Raw genomic sequence first — 24,322 nt, 5'->3', positions numbered from 1 at the left:
TTGTGTTTTATAATTATCTTTACAGATTGGGATAACTATTTGGAGTTAGTTACTTTTGGTCTGAAGAACTATCCTTTGTCCTTTGTATTTCTTGTAAGACAGGTCTGCTGGCAGTGAATTCTCTCAGCTTTTGTTTATTTGGGAATGTCTTTATTTTGATTTCTTTTTTTTTTTTTGAGACGAAGTCTCGACCTGTCACCCAGGCTGAGTGCAGTGGCACGATCTCGGCTCACTGTAACCTCTGCCTTCTGGGTTCAAGAGATTCTCCTGACTCAGGCTCTTGAGTCAGGCCTATGATTACAGGCACGCATCACCACGCCCGGCAATTTTTTGAATTTTTAGTAGAAACAGGGTTTCACCACGTTGGCCAGGCTGGTCTCGAACTTCTGACCTCAGGTGATCCACCCACCTTTTGGCCTCCCAAAGTGCTAGGGTTACATGCATGAGCCACTATACCCACCCTAGCTTAACATGTTTTTATTCCCAGTTCTTGGCCTTCACCTTTTAGGACTGTCTTCAACATGTATAACTTACAGTTCATGTATTTTAGAAGTATACAAATGTAACTCCAAATGCTAGATTTTGGTGTGAAGAAGATTCACACTTGAGATTACTATAAATTATTTTAATGAAAATATTGTATTATATTTTCTGATTTTAAGAGCAGTAAGTACTTTTTGTAAGAAGAGAGAGAAAAAAAAACTGGACTCATGATATAAAAGTCAGTATCCACCTGCAATCCCATCTCCCAGATATAAACACTATCAGGGTAACATGACCTTCTGTAAACTTTTTGTTGTAGCTCCAGCAGGAGCCTGTGGTATTGTTCTGGCACCTCCTGCAGGTATAGCAGCAAGTTCCAGGGCTGTCCTCTTCACTGTAGGGTCTCCTCCACACAGTGCAGTGGCCCCCACTTGTACCCACATGCTCCTTCGAACAAGAACAACCTCAGGTAAGGAGCATTTGTTATATTACAGTCTTTGGCTAGTATTTGGAATGTAGTGTTTTGACAAATGACTCAGTGTTGTAACTTGGACAAGTCACTTAATTCTCTGGGCTTCAGTTTCTTTACCAGTGAACTGGAGATTACTATTTTCTTTATCTTAATGGATTATAAGAAGTAAATGAGGCATTATTTGTGGGAAAAAAAACTTTGTAAAGTGCTATATTATATATTAAAATATTGTATGTTCTATATAATATATTACAAAATGACATAGTATAAATATGACTTATTCATGAAGAAGCAAATCAAATATAGTTCTTCTCAGCTTATATATTAAAGGGTTACTTTAGTAGATCCAATAAATTATTTGAAAATTATAGGTTTTTTGTTTGTTTGTTTGTTTTAAAGAAACTTGTTTTGGCCAGGTGCGGTGGCTCATGCCTGTAATCCCAGCACTTTGGGAGGCTGAGACAGGCAGATCACTTGATGCCAGGAGTTCAAGACCAGCCTGGCCAACATGGTGAAACCCCATCTATACTAAAAATATAAAAATTTAGCCAGATGTGGTGGCAGGTGCCTGTAATCCCAGCTACTCAGGAGGCTGAGGCAGGAGAATCGCTTGAACCTGGAAAGTGGAGGTTGCAGTGAGCCGAGATCGCGCCATTGCACTCTAGCCTGGGTAACGAGCAAAACTCTGTCTCAAAAAAAAAAGCAAAGAAACTTGTTTTATTTATTTTTTTAATTTTTTGTACTCTGGGTCTCAATCTTTGCACTTAATCCCATATACAGTTAGAAGGCTAATAGATTTGTTTTATCATTTATAATCTGTAAATAGGTTAATACCAAAAATTAAGAAAGTATTTAGATTGGTCTTGAAATCAATAATTTGACATCTTATCTGTTGTACCATGAGTCAAGTTATCTTATTCTAAATAAGTTGCTAATCAAGATACCAGATTAATAAGCAAAGGACAGGAATAGATAATAAGAGAAAATAGACCTAAAATCATATTTTAAGACGATTAAAACCTTGAATAATAAGAAAATACCATTTTAAAGAAAGTAACATTTGTATCTGTTAACTCTTAACTACATTTATTTTTTTTATTTATTTTTATTTTTATTTATTTTTTTTTTTGGAGACGAGTCCCTCCGCTCTTGTCACCCAGGCTGGAGTGCTGGTGGGGCCGGATCTCAGCTCACTGCAAGCTCCGCCTCCGGGTTTAACGCCATTCAGCGCCTCGCTGCCTCAGCCTCCCGAGGAGCTGGGACTAACAGGCGCCCACCCTCGCCCCCGGCTAGTTTTTTGTATTTTTTAGTAAGACGGGGTTTTCACCGTGTTAGCCAGGATGGTCTCGATCTCCTGACCTCGTGATCCGCCATCCCTTGGCCTCCAAGAGTGCCTGGGATTAGCAGGCTTGAGCCACGCGCTCCGGCCCTCTAACTACATTTAAAAAGTAATAATGTCCCAAGACTGGGCATGGTGGTTCACGCCTGTAATCCCAGCACTTTGGGAGGCCGAGGCAGGAGGATCACTTGAGGTCAGGAGTTCGAGGCCAGCCTGGGCAACATGATGAAACCCCGTCTCTACAAAAAAAAATACAGAAATTAGCCAGACATGGTGGCATACGCCTATAGTCCCAGCTACTTGTGAGGCTGAGATGAAAGAATTACCTGAGCCTGGGAAATCAAGGCTGCAGTGAGCTGTGAGCACGCCACTGCAATCCCGCCTGGGCAACAGCAAGACCCTGTCTCAAAAAAAAAAAAAGTATCATGTCCAGTGTTATTGAGGTTTAAATAAGATCTATGTGCTTACTCAGGCCTGTGTTAAAGAGTAATATAGCAGTTCTTAGGAAGAGCTGTAAAAATATGTATTGATCTATGCTAATTCCATTCCTTCTTATACCACTTCAGAGTGTTTATCACAAAGAAATTATTCAAAAGAAGGAATAACTGCATTTCATTACAGTGCTATTTGTAATATGAATAAAATCAGAAATAGTATAAATAACTCCAGATAAACATTATATATAAACTTAATGAATCACTATGCATCCATTGAGTTTTATAATTATGAGGCCCTGTGGAACAGCAAGGAGAAATGAATATGATCTAAATTTGTTTAAAATAGAGTATTAAAAAAACCAGCTGTGATGATGTCTAATATAAAATACATAGACAAGGAATAACAATGAACATGGATGGGTAAAAACTATTAATATCCTCAAATAGTACATAGGGGTCAGTGAGTTTCTTTTAACATTTCCTTTATCACCTCAGCAGGTTTATTCAGTACATAAGAGTAGGAGTGGGTGTGAAAGTCCTGACTCTGGACACTGCCATGTATCCTCTGTTTCCTCGTAGTGGGGCCCAGCAACTCGGGGGGCTCTCTGTGTGCCGTGAGTGGCCGCGTGTGTGTGGGGTCCCCGCCTGGCCCGGGCTTCGGCTCTTCCCCTCCAGGAGCAGAGGCAGCTCCCAACCTGAGATACGTGCCTTACGGTGCTTCACCCCCCAGCCTGGAGGGGCTCATCACCTTTGAAGCCCCTGAACTGCCAGAGGAGACGCTGATGGAGGTAGAGAAGAGACTATAGTGGTGTGAATGTAATGTTGATTTGTTATGAGAACATTCTAGTGATGACAAGAACAAAATACATTAAATAGTTACTAAATTATGTTCTCTTTAACGTGCCTTTTCTGTTTGAAAAGTATTGCTGATGTCTTTTTAGATTAATGTTGACAGTGACACTCATCCATAATAAGCTTTGGTTTATAGGAAGAAACGCATAGATTCTGTGTTTTTCTTTCTTTTTTTTTTGAGATGGAGCCTCGCTGTGTCGCCCAGGCTGGAGTGCAGTGTCGCGATCTTGGCTCACCACAACCTCCGCCTCCTGGGTTCAAACAGTTCTCCTGCCTCAGTTCCCCGAGTAGCTGGGATTACAGGCACGTGCCACCATGCCCGGCTAATTTTTGTATCTTTAGCAGACACGGGGTTTCACCATGTTGGCCAAGCTGGTCTTGAACTCCTGACCTCGTGGTCCACCTGCCTCTGCCTCCCAAAGTGCTGGGATTACAGGCATGAGCATTCTAGTACATTCCAGTACATGTTCCAGTATATTGAAACATATAGTCCAATATGCTGTCACAGAGCAGAAAGACTTAGAAGTCAATTGGCTTATTCTGTCACCAGGAAAATGATTCTCATCTTTCTTTAACCATAATAGAGTGGGAAACTTTTAGGCTTATTTGAGATTTCAGGATGCATTTATAACTAAAAACAAATCTCAAAACAACATTCTAGAATACCCATTTATTTATTTATTTGTTTGTTTATTTGAGACAGTCTCGCTCTGTCACCCAGGCTGTAGTGCAGTGGCGCGATCTCAGCTCACTCCAACCTCCACCTCCTGGGATCAAGCCAGTCTCCTGCCTCAGCTTCCTGAGTAGCTGCGACTACAGACACATGCCACCACAGTGGCTAATTTTTGTATTTTTAGTAGAGATGAGGTTTCGCCATGATGCCCAGGCTGGTCTCAAACTCCTGACCTCAGATGATCCACCTGCCTCAGCCTCCCAAAGTGCTGGGATTACAGGCGTGAGCCACCATACCTGGCCTAGAATACCCATTTTTAAATGACAGCCCTCTGAATGTTGTTATGTCTACCAACACTCCCCTCTTTAACTAACTGAAAAGATCACAGAAATTTAGAGCTTTGGTATTAGTAATCACTGTTAACTGAAAAACCACCAGAAATTAAGTAAAGCAACTCTGAAATTATAAGAAGTCAACAGAATTCACTACAGTATCAAGAAGTGTAATTTAGCACCTATAGTATCCTTATAATCTTGGTGTCTAACTTGTCATGTTTTTGTCTCATGTATATTGGTTTAATCATTCAGCTTTCTTTTCTTTTTCTGGTAAAAGCACAGCGACCCATCCTGAGAGTTTACTTATGTGGGTACTCTGATATATATATACACAAACACATGCATATACCTACATTTGGTTTCATTTGTGTTCATTTTCTTACCAGCTTTCTGAAGTTTAAAAATTTCAATCTCCTTTTGTCATTCTGATACTCCTAAGTATAGAAAACGTGATCAGTGGCCATGGTTTATGTACAGAAATGAGTATGTACCTATTTTTAATCTGAAATTTTCTAAGACAAATTGACTTTGCTGCAGCGGGAACACACGGACACCTTACGCCATCTGAATGTGATGCTGATGTTCACCGAATGTGTGCTGGACCTGACAGCCGTGAGGGGAGGAAACCCTGAGCTATGCACATCTGCTGTGTCCTTGTACCAGATCCAGGAGAGTGTGGTGGTGGACCAGATCAGTCAGCTGAGCAAAGACTGGGGGTAGGTACCCCCCGTCATTCATTTCCAGACTTTTCATGCTTTCTCTAAACTTGTGTCTAAGTCATAGGTATTGTCATCCACTGAAGATCGTATCTCACTACTAAAAGCTAGGAGTCTCAATTATTTCATTATACTAGATTTCACTATATGAGCCAAGACCTGGAGATTATACAACCTTAGTGCTGCCTTTCCTTGTAAATTATACTGTTGATAATTACATAAAAATTACATAAATTTTACTATTTATGTAAATAGATTGTATTGATTTTTATCTGAGTGTATCCGTTGTTTTCAAAGTACACACATCTTTATGCCTTGTCCCTCGAGAGTTTACTTGTGCATTAAGAAATTAAGGAGGACTGATCGCAGTGGCTCACGCCTATATGTAATTCCAGCACTTTGGGAGGATGGGGCAGAAGGATTGCATGAGCCCATGGATTCAAGACCAGCCTGGGCAATATGATGAATCCCTGTCTCTATAAAAAATACAAAAATTAGCCAGGCATGGTGGCCGCGCCCCTGTGGTCCCAGCTGTTAGTACACGGGAGGCTGAGGTGGGAGGATCCCTTGAGCCCAGGAAGTAGAGGATACAGTAAGCCACGATCAAGCCACTACACTTCGGCTTGGAGAACAGAGCAAGACTCTGTCAAAAAAAAGAAAAAAAGAAATCAAAGAGGATGCTATTCCTTTATAGAAAGGCAATTTTAATGTTGACCTGTTGTGTAAAGTGCCACATCTTAGATTAGTTCACTAGATAACCCTTTGCTACTGTCTTTTGGGTGCAGGCGGGTGGAGCAGCTGGTGTTGTACATGAAAGCAGCACAGCTGCTTGCGGCTTCTCTGCATCTTGCCAAAGCCCAGATCAAGTCCGGGAAACTGAGCCCATCCACAGCGGTGAAACAAGGTATGGGAGAAGGCAGCGTGTGACTCCAGGGGTCCTTAAGTTGCTCTTTCCCATCACACCGTGAGAGTGTCTTATGAGTACTCACTGTTATTTTTATTTTTCAATATTCTTAAAGGGAAAAGATGCTGGGTTATTAACTTTTTGCAGTTTAATTGATATAAATCAGAAGTGCATTATTCTCAATCTTTTCATATTGAAAGAGATAACATATGAATGAATCCTGTTTCTGGTCTGTTTTTTGAATGATCACTAGTGACACCTTCCCTATATATCAGCAAGAAAGATACATATCACTGTGTCTTTATTTCTGGAGGAAAATTAAAATTAGTTCCCATCTCATTTTTTTTTCAGTTGTCAAAAATCTGAACGAACGATATAAATTCTGCATCACCATGTGCAAGAAACTTACAGAAAAGCTGAATCGATTCTTCTCTGACAAACAGAGGTTTATTGATGAAATCAACAGTGTGACTGCAGAGAAACTCATCTATAATTGTGCTGTAGAAATGGTAACCCTTTCTAAGGTTTAATATTGTATAGTACTACTTATCTTTTAAGTGTCTTTTTAATTGAATATCTATTTGCCAGCTATCATTTTAAAAGATAATGTCTCAAGTCCCAAGTATTGTGGATCGCCTTCTACTAAAGAAGTAATTGGATTTAAGCAACTCTTAATGTAATTTATTGAATGTATTACGAATCCACATTTGTAAGTTACCACATTTGCTAAAAGTTTATTACAGCTCTTATTAAACATTGTTGGCATTAGGAATGATCTAATCACTCTCTTTTTTTTTTTTTTTTTGGAGATGGAGTCACTCTGTCACCCAGGCTGGAGTACAGTGGCACGATTTCAGCTCACTGCAACCTCTGCTTCCTGGGTTCAAGTGATTCTCCTGCCTCAGCTTCCCGAGTAGCTGAGATTACAGGCACCTGCCACCATGCCCAGCTAATTTTTGTATTTTTAGTAGAGATGGGATTTCGCCATGTTGGCCAGGGTAGTCTCGAACTCCTGGCCTCAGGGGATCCACCTTCCTCAGCCTCCCAAAGTACTGGGATTACAGGCATGCGCCACTGTGCCCGGCCAATCTAATCTTTTTATAGTGTGCATCTAAAAGCATTAGCAGGATCTGTTCCTGCATTTTCTGTTGTTTAAGAAAGTCAGGCTTGATAAAACTCTTAGAAAAAACACTGCTTTATTAATCAATCCACACAAATTTATGTGCTCAGGTCCCACTTACTGATAATTATTGTAGTGTAGACACAAAGTAAAACCTCCTTTTCCAATTTTCTGGTTATAATATTGGAAATTTGTTTTCTGCCTCTCTTGGGGAAAAATTGCTCTGAAGTAGAAATAAAATAGAGGCTGTTGAAAAGTAGTTAAGTGGGGAAAATTCATTCGTTAGCCAATCTTTTTTTTTTTTTTTTTGAGATGGAATTTTGTTCTGTCATCCAGGCTGAAGTGCAGCAGCATAATCTTGGCTCACTGCAACCTCTGCTTCCCAGGTTCAAGTGATTCTGCTGCCCCCGCCTCCCATGTAGCTGGGATTCTAGGCACCTGCCACCATGCCCATCTAATTTTTGTATTTTTAGTAGAGACGGGATTTTACCGTGTTGGCCAGGCTGGTCTTGAACTCTTGACCTCAAATGTTTCACCTCAAATGATTCACCCTCCTCGGCCTCCCAAAGTGTTGGGATTATAGGCATGAGCCACCGTGCTCGGCGTGCTAATTGTATTTCTAACACATTAACATAATAGATCCCCATTTCCATTTTCCATTTGTCTATACTTTGAACTGTGCTGTTATGTTCCATGGCCTTATTTTGAAATTTATTAAAATAACCATAGGAAAATAACTTTGGAATATAAATTCTTGACAAAAATAGTATATATCATATTGCTGTAAACTGTTGAGGTGAATAATACGCACTGCATCACTGTATGCTGAATTGAGACCTTATATGATAAATTATTTTTAGAATTTTGCACCAGAAAAATGTCCTCCATAAGGAATTATTATGCTGTTTTTCCTTCTCAGAATAAAGAGATCTATAACTTAATAAATTCCTCCTTTCATCCTGGCTGCTTAGTGAGCTTAGAGGCATTAACACTTAAGTTATTTTTTTCTTTTTACTTGTCCTGGCTCTGATTTTCTGTATCCATTTTATTTGCTTGTTGTTAGCTACTTGAAATTATTTTTTTGAAGGAGAGAGAATAGGTAGGTACAGTGGCAAGCACCTGTAGTACCAGCTACTCAGGAGGCTGAGACGAGAGGATTGCTTGAGCCCAGGAGTTCGAGATCAGTCTAGGCAACAGAGCAAGACCCCGTCTGTATAAGAAGACATTAATACATTTTTAAAATTAAAAACAAAGATACAGCATATTAACAAGTAAATTTGGATACTGGATTACTGAGAGTTCTGGTATTTAATGATCAAAGAGAAAATCAGAATGTCGATGGGGAAACCCCTGTGAATAATGCTACCATCCCCTCTTTCTGGAGAGCCCCTTCCCATATTTTCCTCACCTAATTCTCTTCTGCTGTTGCTTCATGATTCAGCACAAACAGCACCTCCTGGAAGCTTCCCCTAATCATCTTCCTCCATAATATAGGTTAGAGGCGTCCCCTTTGTATTCCGTACCATCCAGTGCTTCCTTCTGTAATACCAGGTGTCCCTTGGAATTAGAATTGCATTTTTTGCAGGACTGTATCTCCCTCCAGACTGCGAGCTCTCCTTCATTGTAGGCACAGTGCCTGGCACTTAGTAGGTGCTTAATAAGTGTATTTGAATGAATGAATGACAACACCCAAAAATTATTTGGCTAGAAAAAGAAGCCAATAAAGCCAGTAAGTGACTGTTAGCATCATTTAATTATATAATTGAAACAGAATCTACTTTAATGAAATTTCAGGTTACCCTTGTGTGGAAGTGTGTGTTTAAAATCAATTTATAGTGAAGTCATAAAAGAGCCAGTTTAGAAGGGTTCTAGTATGAAATCTGAGGCATACCTCTGAATACCAGAAGACTGTGTTTGAAAGCAGAATGACTTTTTATGAAGTTGCTCTTATGTATTGCTCATCCCAAAGAATCTTTGAATTTTATGCAGTTTTGCAGATTGTATCACTTTACCAAAATGTGTTAATTTTAGGTGGATTCCATTTAAAGCTTAAATGCCCAAATGGATTTGTATTTTCCTGGAAAAATTGAGAGAATTGTGTTTTTGTTGACTGGTTCCAGGTTCAGTCTGCAGCCCTTGATGAGATGTTTCAGCAGACCGAAGATATTGTTTATCGCTATCATAAGGCAGCCCTTCTTTTGGAAGGCCTAACTAAGATTCTACAGGACCCTGCAGATATTGAAAATGTACATAAATGTAAGTTGACTTACAAAGCAGTGTATTTACTGACTTCATTTTAATTGTCTACCACAGGCATAGTACAAAGAGCTTGGAGTTTGGAATCCTGCCTGGGTTTGAATCGTGTCTTTCCAGCCTGGAGCAAATCACTGAGCCTTTGTGTGGTCTCAGCTTCTTTTTCATAAAATGGGAGTAGGGCCAGGCACACTTTGGGAGACCAAGGTGGGCGGATCACTTGAGTTCAGGAGTTTGAGACCAGCCTAGCCAACGTGGCGAAACCCTGTCTCTACTAAAAATACAAAAATTAGCTGGGCATCATGGTGCATACCTGTAAGCCCCACTACTCGAGAGGCTGAGGCAGGAGAATCGCTTGAACCCAGGAGGCAGAGGTTGCAGTGAGCTGAGATCGCGCTTCTGCACTCCAGTCTGGGCGACAGAGCAAGACTCCATCCTAGGTAGGTAGGTAGGTAGGTAGGTAGGTAGGTAGATAGGAAGATACATAGATACATATATATATAGATAAATAAATACATAGCTAGATAGATACATAGATAGATACAGCAGCGCCTGCCTTGCAGGGTTGTTGTGAGGATTATAGGTGATGCATGAAAAGCACTGGTGACTGCGTAATTCATCTTTAGATTTCTACACTGTTACTTTGTTGGCAAGTGTTCGTATATGTAGGAGGACTTTATTTTTATTATTAAATGCAACTATTTTAAGCCTCATGGGCTTAGTGACTGAAGAGTCCTGTGAAACTTCTGTGTACTGCAGACTTGGTATAGATAGCAGAGTGGAGATTGATGGGATACCAGGATGTTACTACTTACGACATACAAGCCCAGTAATCTGGTTTTTTTTTTTTTTTTTTTTTTTTTTTTTTTTGAGATGGAGTCTCACTCTGTCACCCAAGCTGGAGTGCACTGGCCAGATCTCAGCTCACTGCAAGCTCTGCCTCCTGGGTTCACGCCATTCTCCTGCCTCAGCCTCCCGAGTAGCTGGGACTACAGGCGCCCGCCACCTCGCCTGGCTAGTTTTTTGTATTTTTTAGTAGAGACGGGGTTTCACCGTGTTAGCCAGGATGGTCTTGATCTCCTGACCTTGTGATCTGCCCGCCTCGGCCTCCCAAAGTGCTGGGATTACAGGCTTGAGCCACCGCGCCTGGCCATAATCTGGTTTTTTAGGCAGAGGTGGTGGACTCTTTGGAGTTGGAGTGTATGTGGTCACGTTACATTTTGAGTAGCCACAAGAGGATGGCAGTTCTAAGACTATTTGCAGTTTTGAGCAAGCTAGTTATGTAACAAGCTAGCTGACGTGCTTACCCAAATTTTACCACTTTGCAGCACTAAGCTAGAAGTTGTATCTAAACTATTACCAAGCAGAAATAAGAAAACATGTTCAGAACTGTTAACTTTGGGGCAAAGATAGAATAGAGATGACAATATAATTAGTGATTTTTTTCATTAGTTCTTCATTTTTGTTATTTTATTTCTAGATAAATGTAGTATTGAGAGAAGACTGTCGGCGCTCTGCCATAGCACTGCAACCGTGTGAGCAGCAGGCTCATCCCATGGACCGGTGGTGGGAACCTGAGGTGATTCCTTTGGGATTACAGCTTGAGTTCTGTCACCCCATCCCCAGGAAACTGTAGCTTCTTAACTGGTGACTACCAAAGAACAAACAGTGATTTCAAAAGGAAAACAATCCAAAACTACATATTTGTAGGAAATCTGCCTTATTGGAGAAAGTCACCCTTTCCCTTTTTCTTTGTAGAAGCAGGAGCAAGAGTGTTTGGCTCCCAGTTTGGACTTGGTGAATAAATGTACCTTAGAACTAGGATAACCGGTACAGTTATTCTTAAAGGTAATTAAAAATGTAACAGAGTGAGTGCTCATCACTCAGTTCATCAGAGCAGTGTGTGAAATTCCATGTGTTTGCTGAGGTATAAAGGTAAAAGTATTCACCCCTCATCCAGGGAGTTTGATATTTGGAGTAAGTTTGTTTAAATCTGAGCATGTATCTTTAAACAGCTCAGGAAGAAATAGCTTAAGAAGTGAAACGTGGATCTTGGAAGAAATTTTGAAATCTTCAATTTGATCCTAATATGGACACATGTTAATCTTCCAAAATCTTTCATATTGCACTAATTTATTAAAACAACTGTGTATTGGATTTTGTAACTTAACTGAGGCACAATGGACTTGTTTAAAATATTTTACTTCATTGTATACATATACCCTTCCCAGAATTCACATGTAATCTCCAGTGAACTTTTAAGTGGTTAAAACGTATTCATGTGAACCTTTGCAATTTTTTTTTCTTCATCTACACCTACAGATTTTCTCAGTAATGTTTTTGTTAGCTTTTGGTTCCATTTTTTATTGTGCATGCAGAATGTACATTGATGCCTGTGACCTTAGGTTTACTAAAGGCTAGGTTTATTTGGGCAGTATTAGGAAAAAAAATCATGGATCAAGAGATACTCTTGAGAATTTGAATAGGGCCAAAACAAAGTTGGTGACCTAAAGGCTTGTTAGTGATGTGGAGTTCCTACACGAAGTGAGTGGAAAATGAAGTTCGTTTTCTCTTAGGAAAATGGGCAGCTCTCTTCTGCCTAATGTGTATTTTTCATGTTAATCCTGACAGTTCACCAAATAGCTAGTCATGGAGAATGCAGGCAGTTAACTTAATATCCCTCCAGGAATGGTTCCTACGTTGTATATTATTTGATTTCTTTTACTTACCTGCTTGAATACTTGAATAAACCATTCACCAATTTTAATCCTTTTATTTTAATCCTTTTACTTAAAATAATCTGAACTCTGACAAATTGCACAGAGCTCTTTGGCATTAATCTAATTTTAATGTACTGATAAAAACAAACATGGTTTTCCTTTACTTTGACAAAGTAATGTAATTTTTACCTTATTTATCTGTATGAAATTCCAGTAGTTAATTTGAACATTTATTTATATGACGTTTGTATTTTTAGGTCTTTAATACAGTGTTTCTACCTCTCATTTGTAACTGCATGCATTATTCTTGAAACTAGGTAAAACTCACTGAATTGTTGTGTAATAGCCTTTTTATTATTGCCTGTACAAATGTATATTAAGGTAAAATAAAACTGACAAAATGTTTCTAGGGTGTAGCTGGGTACATATTAAGTGACTTGTTGAGCCAGGTACTTCCTTAGTGAGTTTAGAGACTTGGCCATGAATATCCTTTGTCCTGCCCCAGGATTTAGTTCTCAGCTGCTGTCATCCAGGCTTCCAGGAACATAGACTGTTTTACCTCCCCAACCCTATTTGTTATTAGTGATACTTTATTGTGTATGATATTTTTTATTCACAGTGAAATTTCATTCATGTTCTTTCAGTTATCACCTGTGTTATCTCAGTTGTAGGTTTATTCTATCCTCTCCTCTTCCTCTCCCATTTCTTTTTTAATACAGGATGAAACAGGTTCAGAGAGGGGACGTGATTGGCCTAAAGTCAGGAACTAGGCAAGCCGTCAAGCCATGCTTTGTGACTTTCAAGTTAATTCTTCTTGTTCTTGTATAATAAAGTTCTTGGGGTAGATGGTGTGTGTGAAACAGTGAAGTCTCAACAGCAGAAAAGAACAAACTGTAAATTCATGAATAATGGTTCTGGTTATACTTCCATTATCAAGGCTAATTGTTTTAAGAGATATTGCCTTGAGTATAGCAATAATAAACAAATGCTTTATGTTTCCCTGAGTATTTTTTAATTTCATATCGTGCTTCATAGAGTGGAAATGTACCAGTTCATACATACATTCATGGGTTGACACCTGTATTCAAGCGATAACCTGGAAAATTGCTGACCAGCTATTACTACTGTAAAGATTTGCTTTAACTGTACCCTCCACTGGACTTGGAGGCCTGTGCTCTAGATAATTGGTCTCCCATAGTCCCTGTCCCCTCCTTCCACTGACAGAAGTAACCAGAGCAACAGTTGTTTTTCCTCGCTGGAGTGGTGAATAGGAGCTGGGAGGAGGGGACTCTTAGGATCAAGCTGCCTCAGTCTCCACAGTAATAAGGAGGAAATTGAGTTGGACACAGTGGACATGAGGCCTCGAGTGGGTACCCCAAACCCATGCATCTCAGAGTGTCTGAGTCCTCACGCCCCCTTCTGCATGCCAGGAGTGCTCTGTGCAGCCATCCTGTGACTGCTTCAGTTCAGAGAAGGATAGTATCCATCCCTCCCTCCAGCTTGCCTCTCTGCTGAGGCTTTCTCCTCTCTACTCAGCTAGCTATTTGCAACAGCTTCTCTCCTGGCACTTGTCTGGGAATATCAAATTAAAAATTGTAACACCCAATTTTGATAATTTTAGTTGAGAGAAACAACCTCCAGTGAAGACTGATAAGTAACTTATTGCCCATGTTCCTTTGTCCCCACAAGAGGAATTACCAGGGCAGCAGTTCTCCCCTCACTAGAGTCCCGTCTAGGAGCTTGAGAGGAGGGGATTTTTAGGGCTGGACTGCCTCAGTCTGCATAGTAATAAGGAGAAGTTGAGTTGGACACAGTGGATATGAGGACCTGGACTTAGATATCTGAAGAATCCTTATTATTTGTTTGTTTGTTTGTTTGTTTTGAGACGGAGTCTCACCCTATTGCCCAGGCTGGAGTGCAATGGTGCGATCTTGGCTCACTGCAACCTCTGCCTCCTGGGTTCCAGTGATTCTCCTGCCTCAGCCTCCCAAGTAGCTGGGATTACAGACATGTGCCACCATGCCCAGCTAATTTTTGTATTTTTGGTAGAGATGGGGTTTCACCGTATTAGGCTGGTCTTGAACACCTGCCTCGGCCTCCCAAAGTGCTGGGATTACAGGCATGAACCCCCGTGCCTGGCCAAAATCCTTAATGTTGATATTAGTGGTTAGTACATGTTTTGGAGGAGGACTTCACACATTTTAACTATGCTCCCTTGTGTTTTCTGTAGGCAGTCTTAAATTCTTTCTGGAATAAAGCAAGGTTGATCAGTGTTTCTCAAGGAGGATTACTTGGCAGGGAGTAGCTACTGCTCAGAGAACTTGGTATTAAGTGCATTCTGGAAGCATCTGTGCCTGTTTCTAGACACCTCAGACCACTTTCTTCTGAGTTCTAGACCCTTGAATCTGCAGCCAAGCAAGCTCTTGGGTCCCTCCCAAGTCTCATGTTTAGCAGAGCCCTGTGAGAATAATTGTATTGGGGGAGGAGTCAAGATGATACTTCCCTCATGTGCATCAGAGGAAACCACATCAGAAACAATCCACCTAGAAAAACACTGCATACGGGAAAACTGACAACTTGCCCTGAGAAATCACAGCCTTGGTGCAAGTGGTGAAGCCGAACTGGTAAAAGATCAAAGTGAACTCAGAGATTAAACTGTACTAGGGAAAGGAGCAGAGGCTGAGATCCTGCTGCCAGTGTGACCTCTCACAGAGTAGCCCAGCAGAGGCTGTGTAGAGATGGCCACAGAGCCAGGACCTAGCCCTGTGGAGGCCCTGGGTACATGTGGTCCCAAGTGAAGCCGTGCCTGTTGCTCTGAACAGGTGGAATCAATCTGTAGGTTTTTCCTCTTTTCACAGAGTGTGCCTCTCCTTAGGTCTGCACTCCCTCTCTGTGCAGGGCGGACGCCCTGGGCTCTGCAGCATGACCTCCTGTCCCAAGACAGTCGTGCTCTTGGACAGTTAGCTTCTATCATTATGAAGTGCCCACATGAGCTCTTGTTTATTGGAAACTGTGTTGTATACCTCCTTTAGGGTTTCTGCAACTGAATTTGGCAGGTAGCTTAGTGGTCCACTTGGTCTCAAACTCCAGCTTCACCATGTGCAGCTGTGTGTTCTTTGGCAAAGTTCCTCCCCTCCCCCGCATCTGTCAGTGGGGGAAGAGTGCATGTCTCACAGAATTGAAGTGAGAAATAAGTTAATGAATATGAAATTCTTTGCCCAGCCCCTGGCACATGGAAGGGCTCAGCAATACTGTATCCGTTGTACTGGTCATCAGTCTGTGGCTCTTCACTGCTCTTGTTTTGTTTTGAGAGAGGGTGGAGAACAATTTGTTCTGTGTTTGTGTGGGGCAATGCCTGTCTTCAGGGCTCTCTTAAACCATGTGCGTTCTGGCTGGAGCTTCTGAAAGGACACAGTTCTTGCATAGAAGTTCCTTTCTCCAGCTTACCCACCAGGCAGTCTAACTTCAGACATCTATGTTGCCCTTTTAAGTCAATTTGGCTGTTGAAGTGGAATGTTTTTGTCAGTCTGATAGTTGTTAATTCATTTGATCCTCATACCAACCCTTACTTGCCTCCTTTTACAGGTGGAAAATCAAACTTGGAAAGTAATTTCCCCCAAGGAAAAACCCCACAGCTGAATAGTGGTGGGAGCAGGAGACCACACTGGGCACAGGAGTACCCACCTCCCTACAGGAGCCCCACACTGTCTCATCCTTAGAAAACCCAAATGCACACTCCTTGTCTTTCTAATGCATTCTTTCTGATGTGCAGGAAGAGGGGAAAGAAGGAAGAGCTTTTCCATTTGGTGCTCCAATGTCTCCTGCTGGACCCATCTTCTGCCTAGTGGAAGGCAGCAAAATTTCAAGAAACAGGTGAGGTTGAGCAGCTTGGTGCAACCCCACGGGGCCTGGAGTTGGAGCTCAACAGCAATGGATTTCAGAGACTACCCTGAAACTCCCAGTAAAAAAGACTTCGGAGACATGTTAATAAACTCAAGCATTCGATCAACCCACTTTTAAGTTTTCCTGTTTGCTTGCTTGTTTTTGCATATGGCAGTGAGATTGAGCAGCAGGGAATTGTTTCAGTGGGAAGTGGGAGGACCCTCAATTCTAGGTGTGCCCAGAGGAACTTTCCCCGCCACAGGCCCTGCCAGCCTCCTGGGACCAGTTCCTTCACTGATGGCAGTAGACATAGCCCATTTCTCCTTTCTCCAGGAACGCTCTTTAGAGGCTGCCCCGCCGAGGCTGCGTGCACTCCCATTCTCACCTCGGCCTGCCCAGCCTAGCGTTCAGTGCCAGTCCCCTTTGGCTTACGCAAGAGGAGGACAGCGTGTAGAACCCCGTCTCCAGCCACCAAGTCCACCCAGTTGCTGCCTTCTCCTACCTTCTGTCCTATTGTTCCCGTCTCAGCCCACATGAGGGCCCTTGTTTACGTTGGCACCCCCACCCGCTACTACAGGGAGAGGCTGGGGAAGAAGATAGTGGCCTGAGTCTGGCTGGATCTCTGGAAGGCCTCTCCCAAGTCTCACGGACAATAAAGTGACTTCCTGTCTAGCACATAGATTCCCTTCAAAAGCAGTGATGGGAAACCTACAGCCAGGGCTTCTGAGGGGCCCTGGCTAGAGGCTATTGCTCCGCTCCCTCTGGAAGATTTCAGTGAAGATGAAGGTGAGTTGATACATTTTGGAGCTAAACCAAAGATGGCTGATTTAGGTAGGAATTCTCATAAGGAGCAGAAAGAGTGCAGGCTTTGATATGGAATGCCTTGTGATTGGAAAATGGATTTAGTAGAAACCCAGAATATTTTGAGCATGAACAGTTTTTTCATAAATCCCTTTTACATTCTGAGAAAGAAAACAGCACCCCCATACACCTGTCTCTTGGGGAGAACTTTTCTACAATATGATGAAAATATGCACAAAAGGTTTGAATATATTTTAAGTGTTTATAAGATGATAAAGATATATCTGTGGGTGTCCAATGGAATTAAGTTTTCCTTCCCTATCTGTAGTGTCTGATGGACCTGGAAAATGGGAATTATTTTAGAGACTTTTGTTTGTTTGTTTGAAGCGGATTCTTGTTCAGTCACCCGGGCTAGAGTGCAGTGGTGCGATCTCAGTCCACTGTGACCTCTGCCTCCCAGGTTCAAGTGATTCTCCTGCCTCAGCCTCCCACGTTGTTGGGATAACAGGCACCCGCCACTACGCCTGGCTAATTTTTTTGTATTTTTAGTAGGGACAGGGTTTCAGCATGTTGGCCAGGCTAGTCTCAAACTTCTGGCATTAGGTGATCCACTGCCTTGGCCTCCCAAAATGCTGGGATTATAAGAGACATTTAATTTTATATTCCATAATGCTAATATTTTAAACCATGAGCTTACATAATTAATATATATATATATTTTTTAAGACAGAGTCTCGCTCTGTTACCAGGCTGGAGTGCAATGGCGCGATCTTGGCTCACTGCAACCTCTGCTTCCTGGGTTCAAGCTATTCTCCCATCTAAGCCTCCCAAGTAACTGGGATTACAAGTGTGTGCCACCACACCTGGCTAATTTTTTTTTTTTTTTTTTGAGACGGAGTCTCGCTCTGTCGCCCAGGCTGGAGTGCAGTGGCGCCATCTCGGCTTACTGCAAGCTCCGCCTCCCAGGTTAACGCCGTTCTCCTGCCTCAGCCTCCCGAGTAGCTGGGACTACAGGCGCCCGCCACCTCTCCCGGCTAATTTTTTTTTTTTTGTAATTTTAGTAGAGACGGGGATTCACTGTGTTAGCCAGGATGGTCTCGACCTCCTGACCTCGTGATCCGCCCGCCTCAGCCTCCCAAAGTGCTGGGATTACAAGCGTGAGCCACCGCGCCCGGCCTACCTGGCTAATTTGTGTGTGTGTGTGTATTTTTCAGACAGTCTCACTTTGTCACCTAGGCTGGAGTGCAGTGGTGTGATCTCGGCTCACTGCAACCTCCGCCTCCCGGGTTCAAATGATTCTCCTGCCTCAGCCTCCTGAGTAGCTGGGATTACAGGTGCCTGTCACCATGTCCAGCTAATTTTTGTATTTTTAGTAGAGACAGGGTTTCACCGTGTTGGCCAGGCTGGTCTCGAACTCCTGACCTCAGGTGATCAACTCACCTCGGCCTCCCAAAGTGCTAGGATTATAGGCGTGAGCCACTGTGCCCAGCCTAATTATGTAATTTTTAGAAACAAGGTTTTTTAAGTATAGGAAAACTAAAAGACTAGGAAAGATTTGCAGTAAATTCAACAGATGAAGGGAGGTTAAAGTGGGAGAAAATGTTAGGAGAAAATCCAGAAATTCCCTTTGCTCCTGATAGCCTCATGTCACCAATGGTGAGCAGCAGAGGGGCCTGAAAGGGTAGTGGGTTTGAGAGGCCCTGGTGTCCTGTGGGGTCCTGCCACACGATCCGGTTGCCTCCTGTGTGTGCCGACACTGACCTGGGTGAGACGCCTCACTCCCTGGGCTTCCCTGTCCTTGTCAGTAAAGCAGAGATAGAAACACAACCTGCCTCTCAGGTTTCCTGTGAGAGTCAAATGAGCTGCCATGGCAGCCCCTGGGTGAGGCTGGCGTGGCCAGCAGCGGGTGGAGCAGAGCAAGGCTGAAAGGACATGGGAGGCCTCAGGACCCACTCTGTTGTTTCTCCTCTTTGGCAGTCACATGCTGCTTCCTCTTTGTCACATCTGTATTGTGGAGCCATAAACCCTCCTTTCCATGGGACATGTGCTAAAATAACATTTCTTAGAAAAGTTGATCTCAAGAATATACCGTTAACTCAGTAACAAAGGAGCCAGCAGTGTGACAAATGTTAATTCAAAACGGACATGAAAACTGAGGTCTGTTTTGGAAACAGGATGCTTATTACGTAAGTAATTTGTAAAAATAAGTTGCTTATTGGTAAGGGTCACAGTTTCCTTTTACTTCTATGGTCATAGAAACATTATAAGCGTTGTTACAGAGGAAGTCTGGGGCAGGATGGTCCAAGATACCAGGTGTGTAGAGCAGGGGTTGGCAAGCTTTTCTTGTACAGAAAAATGCAAATATTTTAGGTTTTGAAGACTGGTCTCTGTCACAACTGCAGGAGTCCCACCGTATTCATGAGGTTATGCTCCAAGACCCCCCAGTGGACATCTGAAACCTTGGAAAGTGCCAAACCATATATGTATGCTGTTTTTCCCTATACAATCACATAGTATAGGGTGGATCACATATGCGGCATGGACACGCTAGACAAAAGGAATGATTTGTGTCCCAAGTGGGATGGTAGGAGACTACATCACACTGCTCAGAATGGTGTGTAACTTAAAACTTAGGAATTGTTTATTTCTGGAATTTTCCATTGTTTTTTTTTTTCTTTCTCCTCCCCTCCCCTCCCCTCCTCTTTCTTTCTCTCTACAGTCTCTGTCGCTGGAGTACAGTGGCATGATCTTGACTCACTGCAACTTCCGCCTCCTGAGTTCAAGCAATTCTTCTGCCTCAGCCTCCCCATTAGCTGGGATTACAGGCCTTGTGCCACCACGCCCAGCTAATTTTTGCATTTTTATTAGAGACGGGGTTTCGCCATGTTGGCCAGGCTGGTCTTGAACTACTGACCTCCGGTGAGCTGCCCGTCTCCGCCTCCTGAAGTGCTGGGATTACCGGCGTGAGCCACTGCATCCAGCCTTAAACAGAATTTAATGAACTGTTTACAGCATGCAAATTTTTCTCCGTTGGTAGTTTTGGAACATATTTTTCTGCTTCTTTGAGAAATGGGGTGTTCTACTTTTAATCTTCCTGTGTGTTATTTGGACAAGTTACCTTCCCATCCTGAGCCTCAATTTTTCCATCCATTAGAAAAGATAGGAGGACTACTACCTTCTAATCCTGCTTGTGTGGTGAAAATGCTCTTTGCACAGTGCCTGGCATTTAGCAAGTGCTCAATAAATGATGGCAGTAAGCAAAGTGAGGCTGTTCCTGCCGTGCTGGGATTTGATGCCCCTGTTCCTAGAAAGAGCTGCCTACAGTGTCAGGGAGCCGGGCCTTGGGCTGTTGCCCTGTCTCAGTAGGGCTATGTGAGCATATTGATTTTTGCAAAACCAAGTTCTGGTTCCTTGCTGTGGGGCTGACAAAAAAAACATGGGGCCGATCTTCTATAAATATTTTAGCTCTGTCCTCTGTTTTTTACATACGAAGTGTATACTCTAGGCCTTGCCTGTCTGCATTGGAACAAACTCTTCTGAGGTCATGTGCCTCTGGACCCTCACAGCCACGCACTATCAGCGGCAGGCCCCACCCCTGGGAGTCATGTCCCCACCTCAGTGCCTTCTCTGCCCTTGGAGAAGGAGCTTAGGTCAGACCCCACACACCTGTCCAGCCCCATGTGTCTCCCTGACCAGCCCCACTGACAGCAGCACCCTGTGCACTGAGCCAGACCCGGGCCCGCCCTCAACCGGCAGAGGGCGCCCGCCCCTAGGCAGTGAGGCTTCTAGGGCTGCTCCCTGAGAAAGGACAGTATCTTGCATGGGGAGGGGAGAAGGGACAGTGAGATAACTTCTTCCCAAGGGGTCGCCATCAGGGACCCCTTTGAAAGTCTGAGGAAAACCTCAGAAAAGGCACAAACTCAGAAAATGTGAGAGCTGCCCCCTTGGTTCCCCCTTGTCACTAGATGATGGGGACTCCCAGCTCCCCGGAAGCCCATCTCCCTTAAGGGAAGCAGTGAGGTGTGTTTTCAAGTCCCCTTTCCCCAAAGAAGTTCTGCTGTCTTGCCCCAAAGATTCCTCGATCCCCTCTTGGGTCTGGTCAGATCTGCCCTTGCCTTGAGAGGAGGCTGGGGAGTGAGCTTGCCCCGAAGGAGACTCAGACCAGCAGAACTCAGGGCCACCCGCAGGAGGGAAGGGCTGCCCTCGCCACATATCCCTCCTGGGGCCTGCCTCTGCTTGGCAGGGCGGGGGTGCCCCATGTGGAGGACTGCTCTAGATGGGCTTTTGTAGGTGAGAAAGGTAAGACCTCAGGCCTACTAGCGCATAGAAGAAAAAAATCCCGGCCGGGCTTGGTGGCTCACGCCTGTAATCCCAGCACTTTGGGAGGCCAAGGAAGGCAGATCACCTGAGGTCAGGAGTTCGAGACTAGCCTGGCCAACATGGTGAAACCCTGTCTCTACTAAAAATATAAAAATTAGCTGGGTGTGGTGCCTGGCGCCTGTAATCCCAGCTACTCTGGAGGCTGAGGTAGGAGAACTGCTTGAATCCAGAAGGCGGAGGTTGCAATGAGCCGAGATCACACCATTGCACTCCAGCCTGGGCAATGGGAGCAAAACTCCATGTCAGAAGAAGAAAAAAAAAAAAAAAGCCTGCTGCTGGGAGAAGCTTGCAGGGCTGTGGTGTGGGGTAGGCAAGGTCTAGGGTAGGAAGGAGTTCCCTTCCCTGGATGTTTCCTATGCCGGAGGCTAATGGACAAATTTTGAGAAATTGTGATGTTTGGCTTGATATTGGGTCTTTTTTCCTGCTTCATTCATTCCCTTGAAGTTGTTTATTAAGAACCTGCTGTGAGTTGGCGCTATATTATGACACAGGGGAGAAAGGACATGGCCTGTCCTCATGGGGCACACACTGTAGACAGGACGTTGGTAAAGACAACATGACAATTGTGACTAATGCCACAAAAGAGAGGTGGGTGATGTTGTTATGCAGACTTGTGGTAGGGGAACCTGACCAGCCAAGGAAGTCAGGAAAGAAGGGAGCATGTAGCCGGCAGATAGGGGAGTGTTCTGAGGGAGAGACCAGCATGGGCAAAGGCCAGCAGGTTTGCTTTCTGCAGTGCAGTAATCACTTTCGGAAATTATCTTGTATGTATTTTTACTTGTTTATTATTATTATCACCTCACTAAAATGTCAGCTTTCTAAAGCCAGGAACCTTACTGTCTTACTGTGTCTCTAGCTCCTAGGACAGTACCTGGGAGATAGTAGGTTCTCAACATATGTTTGATATTTGTGGAAAATGATAATAATGGCTGACATATCCTGCATGTCTTCCCTGTGCCAGTCACAGTTTTGTTTTGTTTTGTTTTGTTTTTGAGACAGAGTCTCACTCTGTTGCCCAGTCTGAAGTGCAGTGGCATGATCCGGTTCACTGCAACCTCTGGCTCTCTGCCACCCAGGTTCAAGTGATTATCCTGCCTAAGTCTCCCAAGTAGCTGGGATTACAGGCGCCTGCCACTGCACCTGGCTAATTTTTGTAGTTTTAGTAGGGACAGGATTTCACCATGTTGGCCAGGCTGGTCTTGAACTCCTGACCTCGTGAACCACCTGCCTCAGCCTCCCAAAGTGCTGGGATTACAGGCGTGAGCCACTGCGCCCTGCCTGCCAGTCACAGTTCTAAGCATTTTATATGAACCCACAGCCAGCCCATGAGGAAACTGAAGCTTAGAGATGTTAAGTAACTTGCTTAATTTCTCAAAGATGGTGAGTGCCTGAGCCAGGATTCTAACTCAGGCAGGCTTCCTCCAGCGCTCATGTTCTTACAGCCCATCTCTAGATGTAAATGAAGCAGATGGATCTGCTTAGGTGCAGCTTTAAGCGTATCTATGTATATGTGAGCAAGTCGGGGATTTCAGCCCATGACAGAACACAGGCTGTCAGCACTGTCACTGTGTGACTGCAGGTCAGAGAGTCTGGGTGGGAAGAGGGAGAGGGAGAGTTATGTTGATGAGCTTGCAGCCTTTTTTTTTTTTTTTTTTTTTTTTTTTTTTTTTAAGACAGAATCTGGCTCTGTTGCCCAGGCTGGAGAGCAGTGGTGGGATCTTGGTTCACTCCAACCTCTGTCTCCTGGGTTCAAGCAATTCTCCTGCGTCAGCCTCCCGAGTAGCTGGGACAACAGGTGCACATCAGTATGTTTGGCTAATTTTTGTATTTCTAGTAAAGAGGGGGTTTTACCATGTTGGCCAGCTGGTCAGGAACTCTTGGCCTCAAGTGATCCACTCACCTTGGCCTCCCAAAGTGCTGGGATTACAGAGGTAAGCCACTGCACCTGTCTTGCAGCCATTTTTAAGCATGGGATGTGGCCTAATCAGATTGGCAGGTTGCAGAAAAGATTAGAGGGGCACAAATGGATTCAGGGAGACCAGATGAAACTTACTCACATGAGAATGATGGATGTTTTCAATAGATGAGTAGGACTTAAAATGCTTTGGAGATTAATAGGATGTGGTATCTATCAGTATTCTCAGTTGCTAGAAAGTGTATGAGTTAATTTTTGCTGTATAACAAACCACTCCAAAACTTAATGGCTTAAAATAATAAGTATGTATTATTTCTTATCATGCTTATGGGCCAGTTAGGCAGTTCTGTTCTGAGTCAACATGGCTGGTGGTCAGTGGTCTAAGACAGCTTCAGTTGGGTTTGTAGACTTGCATGATGTTTAGCTGGGACATCAAGGATGACTTGGCCTCCTGTCTGCCATCATCTGGCAGGCCAGCTCAGCCTTGTTTACATGGTGGTGTCCCGTGGTAGGAGGAGAGCAAGTCCCAGGGCGCAAGCACCAGCACCCTACATGTGTCTGCATGCCTCATATTTTCCAGTGTCCCATTGGCCAAAGCAAAAGCCCCATGGCCAAATCCAGATTCAGGAGGTGGACAACTTGTCTAGTGGAGGTCAACCGGCCTCCGTTCTTGGCCACCCTGGTGCTTGCACTGTGAGCCCATGATAAGCCCCCCATGGTGATGGAGTTGCAGGCTACCCGTGGGCCCACCAGGCTGGTTTTGCTAAGCCCAACCTGCCAGCAGCAGAGAGCAGTGCTGAGTCCTCCAGGTGCACCATGGCCAGGGGAGACCAGCCAGACCATTGCTCAGGCGTCCCCATGGAAGTAGCCAGAACCCAACTCACTGTTGCCCTTTTGCTGGCTCTCCTTCCCCGGCCCTCCTTTTGAGGGATGCTAGGTGAGACTGCTTTGAGTGTCCGTCTCTGATGGAGGGCTGAGGCTGCTGACACCCCTCCTTGGTGGCACCTTTGGAAGAGCTTTTCTATGTATCTTCTGAAGCC

The 24,322-nt window shown here is 43.7% G+C and overlaps 1 protein-coding gene across 2 annotated transcripts in view; it reads left to right on the top strand.

The window, feature by feature from the left end:
- ULK2 (unc-51 like autophagy activating kinase 2) overlaps window positions 1-16,317 on the top strand; it is a 55,579-nt gene extending 39,262 nt beyond the window's left edge. Inside the window, exons 9-16 of one of the 2 annotated variants that reach the window (XM_017861977.1) lie at window positions 803-952; window positions 3,311-3,519; window positions 5,129-5,307; window positions 6,093-6,211; window positions 6,563-6,720; window positions 9,452-9,587; window positions 11,065-11,163; window positions 16,077-16,317. In XM_017861977.1, coding sequence (XP_017717466.1) covers window positions 803-952; window positions 3,311-3,519; window positions 5,129-5,307; window positions 6,093-6,211; window positions 6,563-6,720; window positions 9,452-9,587; window positions 11,065-11,123 — 1,010 coding nt within the window. In that variant the 3' untranslated portion in view covers window positions 11,124-11,163; window positions 16,077-16,317. Of the gene's footprint in view, window positions 1-802; window positions 953-3,310; window positions 3,520-5,128; window positions 5,308-6,092; window positions 6,212-6,562; window positions 6,721-9,451; window positions 9,588-11,064; window positions 13,309-16,076 lie in introns of those variants that run through there. The other variant, XM_017861976.1, reaches the window with a different exon arrangement.
- The last annotated feature ends 8,005 nt before the right edge of the window (window positions 16,318-24,322 follow it).

This window comes from Rhinopithecus bieti, unplaced genomic scaffold (genome assembly GCF_001698545.2).
Source record: "Rhinopithecus bieti isolate Rb0 unplaced genomic scaffold, ASM169854v2 scaffold_63305, whole genome shotgun sequence".
NCBI classification, from domain to species: Eukaryota; Metazoa; Chordata; class Mammalia; order Primates; family Cercopithecidae; genus Rhinopithecus; species Rhinopithecus bieti.
The sequence above is the reverse complement of the archived record's forward strand: the minus strand, read 5'-3'. Positions and strand labels throughout refer to the sequence as shown.